Here is a 12,080-nt window from a genome sequence, read left to right on the forward strand (position 1 = left end):
GTCTGTTTCCTTAACTGGACCACAAACGTCTGTTGATAGCGTTCTCGGAGTATGATTAGGTCAGGCGTGCGACGGGCCCACAGTACGCATTGGTTGCTTGAGACCTTATGTCCATCCGCTGACAGACAGGTTTTGGACTCGTGCCCCTTAATTCTAAAGGGTCAACATTTTTGTTCTTCCCCTAATGAGTCATTTTCTTGGTCCTGGGGCTGCCCCCCACAGGATCCGCTGGTATATGTCAGTGTTCCTGGTCTCTCTCAACTCCGAACCCCTAGCGTTTCCTTAAATAGCTCAATCAGTGCCTTTGGTCACTCAGCATCTGTCTGACCCGAACGGACAGCAGTGTGGCTTAGGCTGGTCTCTCCATGGCACCTGGGCAGGAGAGAGCTCAGAAAGGCGCCCTCGGTGCTGCTGTCCTCGGTGCCAACCTTGACTCCAGAGAAGACTGGTGGAGGGGAAGGGTCGCGATGCTGCTGGGACCCCAACTCCCCTCCCCGCTTCCCAACAACCACACTGGGAGGTGTGGCCACTACTGCCACAGATGGAGGTCTCGGGGAGCCCCCCGGCCGGGGAGGCAGCACCTTAGATAAAAGGCTGCTGCTTTCTCTCCTGGCCTCGGCCGCTCATCTGAACGCAGGTGAAAATGCCATGGGCTCCCGCCTTGGGATGGAGGGAGCTGGAAGCGGGCAGGAGCCCTGGGAACATCCTCAGGGCAGCCTCAGCTCTGCTCCCCAGCTCGTGGGGGACGCCTCCTGCCGTTTGTAGTGTTAACTTGACACTTACACCCTTGGGGTGGCCCCTGGCGACCTGGGGACACACGGTCAGACTCCAAGACAGAGCGTGGGGTGACTGACGGGGTGACAACGGGGAAGGGGACGGGTCCTCCAGGGACACTGCACACTCATGACAGGCTCCCTGGAGTCTGGCTGCTACCAGTTCGTGCATTTCTGCCTTGTCTCTCCTGCTAGATCATAAGTAATTTGAAAACAGGGACCATGACTTAATTTTTTTCTAGTAGTCCATTGGGTTCTTAAATGGAGCTGAATGCGTGTTCATTGTTTTAACTGTCTGTATGAACTACCCCCACATCCCGTACAGTTAAGACCCCCGAGGCAAATAGGATCGGTACCTACCAGGGGTCGAAGGTCAGGATGCGAGAGGATGTAGCCATTGTTAGTGCTCAAAAAGGCATAGCCGTGCACCCCGAGCTAGGAAGACAGGGATGGAGGGGGTCAGGGGGTATCTGTGCAGGAGGACTGGGGCCGGGCAGGGGGTGGGGCCACGGGCGGGAAGACCACCTCTCACAGCCCCGTTTTGGCGACAGTATGAACAAGCTGGGCAGCTTCCAGCCGCTCACTCTGAATTCTGCTCCAGCTGCTACAGTTGGCAGTGACCATAACAACGCACGTCACCACCTGCCTCCTTCCCACCACTGCTCTGGGGCTTTGATTACACAATCTCACTCCTCCCCAGATGGGGATGCGTGGTGGGCAGGCGGACCAGGACGGGACAGAGGTGCCAAAGGCCACAGAGCGCGTCGCAGCTGCTGTGACCAAGCGTCCCAGGGGCCCAAGTTTCGGTTCCCCTGCTCTGTGCCCAAACGTCTCTAAAGGCGGGATGTCTGGGGGTGGGATGTGGGGGGCAGGATGGGGGGATATCCAGGGGGTGGGGTATCTGGGGAGGGGGAATAGGGTGTCTGGGGGTGTGACATCGGGGCGGGGCTGAGGGGTGGCCGCAGGCCCCATCCCAGCTGTGGGCTTGGCTGCATTGCCTGCAGGGAGCCTCCAGAGCCTGGTGGGGTGGCTCCTGGGGGGCCTGTGACCCTACCTGGGGGCCTGATCCGGGCTCACCTTGTACTGGGGCGCCAGCTTCATCAGCTCTCTCAGGGCCACGTCAGAGCCCACCACACCCAGGAGGATGCCGTGGGATCGCTGGAAGGAAATGTCAGCTTCAGGGTGGACCAGGCTTCCCATGCACGAGGCCAAACTGAACCCACGGCCTTTCCAGAGCCCGGAAGAGGAAGCCACTGGACCTAAGGTGGTCTTTGCTCTGCAGTTAGATTTTAGGCAGAGCTCCCTGGAATGAAAATCTAGAACCTACTGGAAGAGGCCCCAGGAGTAATCTCAGCCGCTGGGAAGATTAATGTCCAGTATTAATATTTAAGTTGTAATATTTAAATGAAACACAAAGTTGAATGAAATATGAACTTTCACAGGAGAGGCTGAAGTACTGGGATCCGAGGGCTCCTCATCTAGGGGGGGCCCTGAAACACCCAGGGCCCGTGAGGAAATATTCCCTGGCCAGGTAGAGGATGGACGGCTCTCACACTCCCCCACCAGAGCCTTTACGAACAAGCCAGGGCCTGCCCACACTAGCAGGTTCCGTGTGCTTTTGCCGGAAGCCTGGCAGGTGACCCCTCTGGCCCTGATCCCCAAGCCAGGGTCCCAAGTCCAGAGCAGTGGGTCAGCGCCAGGCTGGATGAACAGAATCACGGGGCAGCTTCGGGAAGTGTGGACCCTGCCCCATCCCCTCCCGACCCAGAGATTCTGACGTGGCTACTTGGGCACAGGGCCTGGAACCAGACCGTAAACCCTCCCAAGGCGGCTCTGATAACACATCAAGAGCCACAGGTCTAAAGACGCCAGGCAGCGGCTGGAGCTCTAAGCCGGGCAGCCGCTCGTGAGCAGACACTTACTGTCTCGTTCTTCTTGCTGAAGACAGGCATGGCCACGGTGGTCAGCAGCGCCATGCTCTGCGCCTGCGGGTAGAGAGCTGTCAGGGGGACGAGCGAAGGGCAGTGTCCACAGACTGGGGACCCCAGCCGCCACTTCAACCACAACTCAGGGGCACCTTCCAACGGGAGGAAGAAATCCCCAAGGAGGCTTCCCTTCTCTGCATGAAGACAGCTGGGGGAAAGGCTGGAGCGGGGAAGGCCGGACAGGGGAGCGGGCTGACGTCACTTAGCGAATGAAGCCCCAGAGCCCCGAGTATACGGCCCAGCCCCTGAGCACACCCAGGCTCAGCCAGGCCTCTGGTCTCGGCCATGCCAAGGATGAGGGTGCACCCATGGGACCAGCCCATCTGCGCGTGAGCCCAGAAACAAAGGCTCAGACAGCAAGAGGACAGGCCGAGGAGTCAACAGGGGACAAGTTCTGGTCACTGAGATGCCAGATTAAGTGTGAGGTAAGAGTCCCTGGACATTTCTCTTAGAGGTGGGGTGTGCCCCGCTCCCTTCCCCCACCTGAAGCCTAGAATTTGTCCGCAGTCGTCCTGAGCCCCACTAGCCACCTGGACTACGTGGACCCCAGGGATGGCAGGGGGCAGGGGGCAGCGGGAAGGGGCCAGGGGGCTCGTCATCCACCTTTTACGTGTCCCCTTTTACGTGAGGGGGACATACACTTCTCTCCTATCGAAGGCACTATTTCCAGATGTCTCTTAATCCCAGCCTGCTATGACGCTGCTGGAGCAGGGGTCTGCATCTGTGTTGGGTTTGAGGCGTGCCAGGAAGGTCCCCTTCCCCGACATCTCATCTGACTGTCTACCTTCAGTGTCTGGTACTGCATGGGGGAGAACTACAGGAGGTCTTGTTGGAAACTTGGGCCCTGAGGGAGGCCGCTGGTTAAGCCGTAGTGTCCTGAATCACTGTTGGTCCCCTTTCTTCCCAGAGCAGGTGAGGATGATGGGAAAAGGGAGGGCTGAGTCTGCAGCCGACGGCCCTGTCCACGGGTGTGCGGCCCTGGGGGGTGGTCTGCTCCCGGGGCTCCCGGGCCAAGGTGTCTCTCCCCCAGTGTCTCTCCAGGACGTGCTCTGCCCACCCCACTCCCAACCCAGGAGTCACCTCTCACTCCCTGGGGGCCCCACCTTGCTGTCCATGTAGGCTTCCGTCCAGGTGATGTCATGGTCGTGGTTGATGACCATGGGCCGGCTGAGCACATGCAGGTATTCCATCACGTTCTCCTGGGCATCCGCCAGAGTGGAGATCTGCGTGTAGTAGCCTGTGGAGGGGAGGGGGCGTATGGCTGTGGATGCAGGGCCTGCGCACCCCCAGCCGCGACGGCTCTTGGCCGGGCCCCTGGCTGGGAGCTGCCCTGGGCCACTAGGCGCCACTTTTCCCAAGGCTGCCCTCTCCCGGGGCAGCCGGAGGCCAGTGGTGCTGCGGGGACACGAAGGCCTGGCCCTGGCTGGACTTGGCAGAACCTTGAGGCTCCCCCTGCCGGAGCAGCAGGGCCTCAACCCAGGGCGCGAGGCCACCCCTCACTCCCCGCAGGGCTGTCCTCAGGGGTGCCTGCAGGCAGCTCTGTCCCGGGTCTGTTTTCTGAGAGCCCCACCTCCTCCTTTCCCTGACTGCTGTCGTCCCTCAGTTACGGGGAGGGGGCCGCAGCTGAGGCGGTATTTAAAAGAGCAAATGCCGGGCTTCCCTGGTGGCGCAGTGGATGAGAGTCCGCCTGCCGACTCAGGGGACGCAGGTTCGTGCCCCGGTCCGGGAAGATCCCACATGCCGCGGAGCGGCTGTGCCCGTGAGCCATGGCCGTTGAGCCGGCGCGTCCGGAGCCTGTGCTCCGCAACAGGAGAGGCCACAGCAGTGAGAGGCCCGCGTACCGCAAAAAAAAAAAAAAAGAGCAAATGCTTTACAAGGCTGTGACGATTTATCACGTGACCGCTCGTCACCTCCCACAGAACACTGTCGCCAGCTCTGGGGAGTGGAACAGCTTTCATTCCCAGGGTGCCTCTTGTCTCGGACCCTTTGACCATGCTCTTCTCTCAGTCCAGAACACCCTTCCCCGCTCTCTGCATCTGACTCACTCCTACCACTTCTTTCTGTCTCACCTTAGAACCCTGTCCTTCAGGAGGCCCGCCCGGACCCCCCAAATGCGGGAGGGCTCTCCCCTCACCCAGCCCCCTGGGCAGCCTGTGCCCCTCTGCCCCTCAGCGCGATGCAAATGGTCCCGTCCCGGATGCTCATGTGTGCGCCTCCCTGACTGGACCGGGCCTTCCTGACCACGTCGACCCCCTAGGGCCGGGAGAGTCAGCCACCCACAGCAGGTTCTCAGACGTCCTGCTGGGATTGAGGAACCCGAGTCGGCACCTCGAGGCCCGGGTCTTGGGTTCTGGCCAGAGACAGATGAGGGCTGCCACACACAAAACCTTAATCTAAAGAAAATGACGGCCTCTGCCTTTTGTCTGGAGCAGAAACAGAGCACACGGGCTTCATCTGCAGCAGCAGGAACGGAGGCTGGACATCAGAGACGACTGACATTGAAAGGTCGGGCCCATGTCTACATGGTTTTCCGTGTGGCAGTCTGGATAAGGCTTATTTGAAGAGACAGCAGAACTGGAGTCACCACCTCCAGGCGCGCTGCGGGAGGCGTCACGGGGGTGAGAGCGCCGCAGGGGGCGATCGACATGGGTCTTGCTTTGTCTCAGCAGGAAGGGGGCGGATGCTGTCACCTTTGCTCTGGGTCCCTTTGTGGGAGGCCCGGCTCAGCACCTGCGGGGTCCGGGGATGCTCTCCCACCTGCGCTCAGGTGAGGCCGCCGGACGCCCTGCCCCACGTGGCGTCACCCACCTTTGTTATTGCACGCGATCCACTTCAAGCGGTCAGCAAAACTTACTTCCTTCCCGATCAGGTAAGTGAAGAGCCGGACCTGGTGGATGAGACATGGCGGACTCAGCAGAGCCGGCCGCGAGGGGCCTGACCGTGTCTGTGTCTGAATCTGGGGCTGCGTCTCTGGATTCCACACTTTCACCCCTTTGCATCAGGAAGGGCCCGGGGCCCAGGCTCGCGGGGATGCCCGCCCGGTGTGAGGCTTGTCCGGTGGGGCTCACGGCCGGCAGTCTTCCGTCTCTACCGTGCCCTCGCTCGGGGCCCGGGGCTCACGGGGTGGGGCGTGTGGACACGGCAGAAGGAGGCGCTCCCCCAGCCCCCGGCCCCCGGCCCAGGGAGGAACCTTGCGGTGCGGCCAGTTGTATTTCTCCAGCACTGGCCTGTGGTCCTCCACGGCCCCATCGGTGATCAGCATGATGGCCTGGTTGCATAGGCTTCCTTGCCCGGCCTCTTGGAACTGCGTGGAGGACGTGGCCATGACTCCCCATCCCCCCTCACCGCCCCAGCGCCCCTGCTCCGCCAGCTGCCGTACCTGCTGCAGGATCTGGAAGGCCTCACTGAGGGCTTGGCCCACGACCCCCACACCTTTGACCATCAGCTTGTCCACCAGCTGTTTGAAGTGCTGTCCCGGGGAAGAGGATGGGGGAGGGTCAGCCGGTCAGTGGACCAGGGAACCTTCCCCTTTGGTCGTACTTTCAGAGGCTGCGCAGAGCTATTTGCCCAGAAGAACAAGATTGCGGGACCCGCCCCCTACTTTCATGGCTGGACCCCTGCAGCAGATGTTAGTCAGATGTCCCCAGGATAAGCCGAGAGGGTGTGAGTGGCCGGGTGCAAGGCCACCCTCACCCCTGGATGGAGATGCTGGACCAGCGCCAGGTACACTCACCTCTCTGTTGTCCCGATCAGCCTGGACCAGGATCCCTTTAAAACAAGGCTCGATGTAGTGGATGTAGTCGTTGTACTGCAGAGGGCAGAACACACAAGATCAGTTGGGAAAGTCAGGGCCCAGTGGCTAAGCTTGCAACTCACGGCGGGCCAGGGGTGGGGTCACCCGGGCCCCTGTGTAATATGACCTTGGGGGACACCAGGTTTTTGGCAATTTTCTCTGAGTAGAGGGGAGGAACAGTAGGGCCTTAACTCTAAGCGTTCTCCCTCAAATCCTGGCCCTTGGCATCTTCCCAGGAGGCCAGCTGGGTGCCGTCCATCCCTGGGGCTCACGGAGACCAGGAGTTACCTAACTCTCCTCTCCCGTTTTCTTCTGTTTGTCCCTCCACTTCATCACCTTTTGGGGGCAGGTGGAGCGACCCTCAGGAGAGTCGCTGTGATAGCAGGACCAGGGGCTGCTGGCCCCTCTTCCCGACCTGCCTGGATTTGGGGAGGACGGAAGTAGGACCCTGGGATCACCCATCCTGCAGATGCAGGAGCCTTCTCCCTCGGTGGCGCCAGGCAAGGGCACATGGGCGGGGCTGAGTTAGGGATCTACTCGGATACCGGATACCCCTTCATCTGGACTGGACCCCAGCCTCATCTGAGAACCTGAGTAAATCTACCAACTCCGAGAAACGGACATATGCGTTTCCCACGTAATTTCAGAAACTGTGGACGCCTGGAAGCCTATCTTGGGTGGGGAGCCCCAGCTTCAGGGGATAGGGTCCTTCACAGCACGAACCATCGGGTGGCCGTAAGTACAGGTCATTCCGGTGCAGGCAGAGGATGGGTTTTCTGGAACGGGAAGGCGAGTTTACCGAGATGATGTTCACGAAGTCGTTTTCCCCCAGCGTGTCCAAGATGGTGGAGACCGTGTGCTTGGCGATGGCCATCCGCAGCCCCTTCATGCTGCCGCTCGTGTCCATCACGATCACGATGTCCTTCGGGGACGTGGCAGCTTGTATGTACCTTTAGCAGAAAGGAAGGGACAGGCCGACGGTGGGAGAGCCAGAGCCAGAACCGCCGCCGACCGGGTCTCCCTGGTTTCCATTCAGACTCTGGCTCAAAGTTCAGGTCGACGCCCAGGGTTTCTCAGGTCCGGAACCACTCAGTTCTGGAGCCATTTCGGGTGCCGTGGCTGGGACTGTGCCCATCGAATGGTCAAGTGCTCATGGTGACCCTTGTCCTCTTTGTTTCAGGCCAGCCCTGGTCCCGGGGTGCTGGCAGTGGGAAGGGAGAGAGCTGGATGCCCCCTCAGACTGAGTTACAGATCTGCCAGAGGAGGGGTGAGGAAGGAGGGGAGAGCCTGGCTGAGGGTTGGTGCGAAGACAGCTCAGAGCCCTGGGAGGAGGTATGGGGCAGGGAAGACACATGCGGTCAGGGCTGGAGCAGAGCAGCTGTAGGGGGACGGGGTGGGGGGAGAGGGATGCAGAAGGACACTCTTCTTCTCCTGTGTTGGATTAGTTCTACCTGCGGCCCTGCGGGGGTGGGCTCAGGGCAGGAGAACGAAGCAACACCCGAGGCTACAGAAGGATGCTGGCCCCTGAGGCCTCGCCCCGGGGACGCTTACCAGCCGCGGTTCCGGCAGTCGAAGGCGATGACCCCGTTCTCATCAGGCGTCCATTTGATGCCTGGGGAAGGAAAGTCTGGCTTCTTCGCTGGCTCGAGAGGCTGCTCCAGAGCTTCTGCCTGGGTGCTGACACCCGGCACGGCCAGGACCCCCAGGGCAGTAGGTCAGCCCCTGTGAACTGAGGCTGCCGCAAGGAGGGAGGCCGGCTCTTGGAGGGACACTCATCTCCCAGCGGCCCCGATCCAGAGTTGGGTTAATTTCATAGGTAGGACCCCGCCCCCCCACCCAGCCATGTGGTTCCTGGGACTCATCCGTGGGGCTAAACTTCCCATCAAACTAGACGGGGAGGCCCAGGGGTGTGACTTTTATTTAGCGTCGTTGCCATCCAGCAGAGTGTGCGCAGAGCAGGCGAGAGCCGGGGCTCTGAGCTGCAGCCCACCTGCCTCCAGGCAGGATCAGCTGTTGGTGTTTGCGCCCTTCCTGTTAGCTGCGGGGGGAGGTGATCTGGCTACAAGACTAAGCTCCTCAAGGTCAGGCCTTCCCAGTGCCTGACAGGTCTGACACGGATTCCCGGTACAGCAACGGAGAGGGGCGGCTGAGGTGGAAGTTCTTGGCTCTGAACCAAAACCTTAGAAGAGGGCTTTGGTGGTCCCGGGTGGGGTGCCCTCAACCCCGAGCAGAAACAGAGGTCAACCCTCTCAAGGGAAGCTTTCCCAAGTCGGGCCCCACAAGCCAAGGTCACCACGTGCGTTAGAAACAGGCCCCTGTGGGTGAGAGGCAGCGAGGCAAGAACCGTGAGATGCGTCCTCCCAGGATGACGGGCGCTGCTGAGACAGGGAGGCAAGTGTGTGGCCATTGTGGAAAAGGACCGAGGGGTGGCCTCCAGCAAGAGGGCTCCACAGGCCCCGTGAAGCAAAGCGCTCGGTGAACGGAGGCCCACAGGAGTAAGAGATGAGCTCTGTCTCTGCTCCACTGATGTAAGTGCGTGGTTTCCAAAGGACAGCGCGGGCGATCATCCCCCACCTAGCAGAGTCACCGAACTCCCAGTTCCCTGAGAGACACAGAGAAAGGCCTGCACACGTTCCTAAGCTGTTTCTGCAGGAAGCAGACACCACCGACGAAAACTGCTGACCGCGGGCACGTGGGCCCCAGACTGGCTGAAACCAGGTGGATGAGGCTCAAAACCTCACTCGGATGCCAACCAATCCGAGAACTGAGCACAGACTGATGGGGCTCCGCACCCTCCCCGATGCGGCCTTTAAGCCCCTTCCCTAGACGTCCTCAGGGAGCTGGCGCCCTTTCCCTCCTTCTGGTGCACCAGCTCTCCTTTCGATAAAAAAGCTTTGCTCGCCTAGGAGTCTTGTGGGAGTGACGTTCATTGCTGTGGTCTTGCTTTCCCAGAACCTAGAGAGAGTGCCTGGGAACTCAAACAAGGGATATTTGTACCAAAGAGCAACAGTGAGAGTATCTAATTTGCAGGGATAAAAACAGGGAAACATTAGATGAAAATAAGTCAGGGTGGGGAGGCGGAGGTGCAAGGGGGAGAGTTCTAAAGTCCTTTTTTGACTGCAAGGAGGGTGAAAATATTATTTTAATTGTCATATCGCATAAAAATGCTTGAGGGCTTCCCTGGTGGCACAGTGGTTGAGAGTCCGCCTGCCGATGCAGGGGACACGGGTTCGTGCCCCGGTCCGGGAAGATCCCACATGCCGCGGAGCGGCTGGGCCCGTGAGCCGTGGCCGCTGAGCCTGCGCGTCCGGAGCCTGTGCTCCGCAACGGGCGAGGCCACAGCAGTGAGAGGCCCGCGTACCACACACACAAAAAAAGCTTGATAACATAGCAGGGCTAATTACTAAAAGAATGGGAACAGGGCTAATTACTAAAAGAATTACTAAAAGAATAAGCTCCAAACTGACAGAAAAAAGAGAAGGAAGGAGTAGGGGAGTTTTATCGAAAAACATAAATCATTAAAAAAGACGAAGAAAGGAAACATAAAACTAGAGGGACGAGTAGAAATTTAAAAAATAAGATAATAGCATGTCCAAATATATCAACATAATACATGGAAATGTGCTTAACTTGCGAAATGGTAAAAGAGGTTGTCAGTTCGCATAAAAATTAAAAAGCTATAAGCTATTTTCAAGAGATATGGCTAAAACAAAATGACATAGAAGATTGGAAGTAAAAGGATGGAAAAAAAATATATGTCTGGCAAATACCAACTGAGAACATACTGAGAACATTCATACTCTATGAATACCGACAAAACAGGCTTAAAAGGTATCATAAGGGCCAACAAGAGTCAAGCAGACACAACACCAGCAAAGACACAGAAAATCTAAACAATATAATTGACAAGCCTGATCTAATGACGTAGCAGAAGTTTTCATCCAACGATTAAAGCACACATATGCCGCTCAAGCACACGTGGAATATTTACACAACTTGATGACATACTAGGCTATTAAACTAAATCCCAGCTAGTTTCATATAATCACTACCATGTACACTGTGTCCTCTGACTGCAAAGCAACTGAACTAGGAATTTATACTAAAAAGATAAATATCAAATCCCTATGTATTTGGAAATTTAAAAAGCACACGGTTAAATAACTGAGAGATCAAAGAAGAAATCACAGGGGAATACAAAAATGTTTAGAAGCAGACAATAACGAAAACACTACCCTGACACCAGAAAGCACAGGCAACAACTTCCGTGTATCAGAGGACACAGTCGACAGAGTGCAAAGGCCGCCCACAGAATGGGAGGAAATATCCGGAATGTATAGAGAACTCCTGCAACTCAGCAGCAACAGCGACAACCTGGTTTACAAATGGGCAAGTTTTGTGCTTTGCACACAAGTTGACGGCTCTGGAAGCCCCGATGTGGCGGGATTTCCACCCTGGGGAAGGCTTGAGGGACATGGCAGTTGTCTTCAAGCATCTGAAGGGCTGTTCCATGGAAGAGGGATGAACTTGTTCATCAAGACTCCAGAGAACAGGAAAAGAACCAAATGGCTTGTTGTGGATTTGGGCAGAGACAAGAGGTACCACTGAGGGGAACCGGTGAGCCCTGAGGTCACTTTGTACTGCTCCTAAGAGAGGCCCAGGGGACACACGTGGCTGTCCTCAGGACCCTTTGAGACAGGCTGGGACCTGGCACCTGGGACCCACTGCGGCGCTTGCACCTGGACAGTCTCCTCCAGTTTCCATACAAAGAAACTATGAGGGACTAAAAATACCTGCGTGCCTGCAGAGCTGGGGCAAATTATGGACAACACGATACAAAAAGACCAAAAAAACGCAACTGCCACTTCTGAAGGGCGGGGAGCAAAAGCAGGGTACTGGGGCATGCCCCCTGCTCTCAACACCAGAAAGGGGTGGGCAAAACAGCTAAGCCACCCCGTCCAGCCCGACCCCTGGACACACCCCTACCCTCACCCCATATAAGGAACCAGCTCGCCTCGCCCCTACACCCCCCAGGGAGTGAGCAAGGGAACCTGTTGTTCTCACTCTACCGCAGCAGGGGCCCCAGTAAAGCCTTGCCTGAATTTCTTGTCTGGCCTCTTGTCAATTTCTATTGATTGAGGAGGTCCAGAACCCTGGCCAGTCACACCTTCCGGTTCCTATCTCAGAAAACCGGGCAATATTAAGGCTTTCTGGACAGGGGGCTAAAACAAGAAGAGTGGGCATGAGGTGTGGTGGTGAATTGTTTTAAATGAGAAATAAAAGAAGGCAGCGCTCTTGGAGGCCCCGCGGAAGGGGCTTCTGTTTTCTGTTCGTTGGTAGACAAGAGGGCTTCCCCGCTGCCTGCTGGGTTGGTCACTAGCCTGTGACACTTCCTTCCCTGCTGCTGAATGAGTGCCTCTGCCCCACTTCTCCAGTGAAGATGGGAATTGCTTCGCCCTCCTCTCCGCCTCCCATGTGCTTCTCACAGGACAAGAGTCCAGGTGGGCACTTATTGGCTGCTTACTGAGG

The 12,080-nt window shown here is 57.7% G+C and overlaps 1 protein-coding gene across 1 annotated transcript in view; it reads right to left on the minus strand.

Moving 5' to 3' along the window:
- Positions 1-12,080, minus strand: part of CACNA2D4 (calcium voltage-gated channel auxiliary subunit alpha2delta 4) — an 80,111-nt gene that overhangs the window by 58,123 nt on the left and 9,908 nt on the right. Inside the window, exons 7-16 of the mRNA XM_032646993.1 lie at positions 8,103-8,163; positions 7,351-7,501; positions 6,492-6,566; positions 6,138-6,227; positions 5,949-6,062; positions 5,567-5,645; positions 3,846-3,995; positions 2,696-2,772; positions 1,851-1,931; positions 1,134-1,208 (exon numbers count right to left, since the gene is read on the minus strand). Of these exons, the coding sequence (XP_032502884.1) occupies positions 1,134-1,208; positions 1,851-1,931; positions 2,696-2,772; positions 3,846-3,995; positions 5,567-5,645; positions 5,949-6,062; positions 6,138-6,227; positions 6,492-6,566; positions 7,351-7,501; positions 8,103-8,163 (953 nt within the window). The remainder of the gene's footprint in view (positions 1-1,133; positions 1,209-1,850; positions 1,932-2,695; positions 2,773-3,845; positions 3,996-5,566; positions 5,646-5,948; positions 6,063-6,137; positions 6,228-6,491; positions 6,567-7,350; positions 7,502-8,102; positions 8,164-12,080) is intronic.

The sequence above is a fragment of the Phocoena sinus genome, chromosome 10 (assembly GCF_008692025.1).
Source record: "Phocoena sinus isolate mPhoSin1 chromosome 10, mPhoSin1.pri, whole genome shotgun sequence".
NCBI classification, from domain to species: Eukaryota; Metazoa; Chordata; class Mammalia; order Artiodactyla; family Phocoenidae; genus Phocoena; species Phocoena sinus.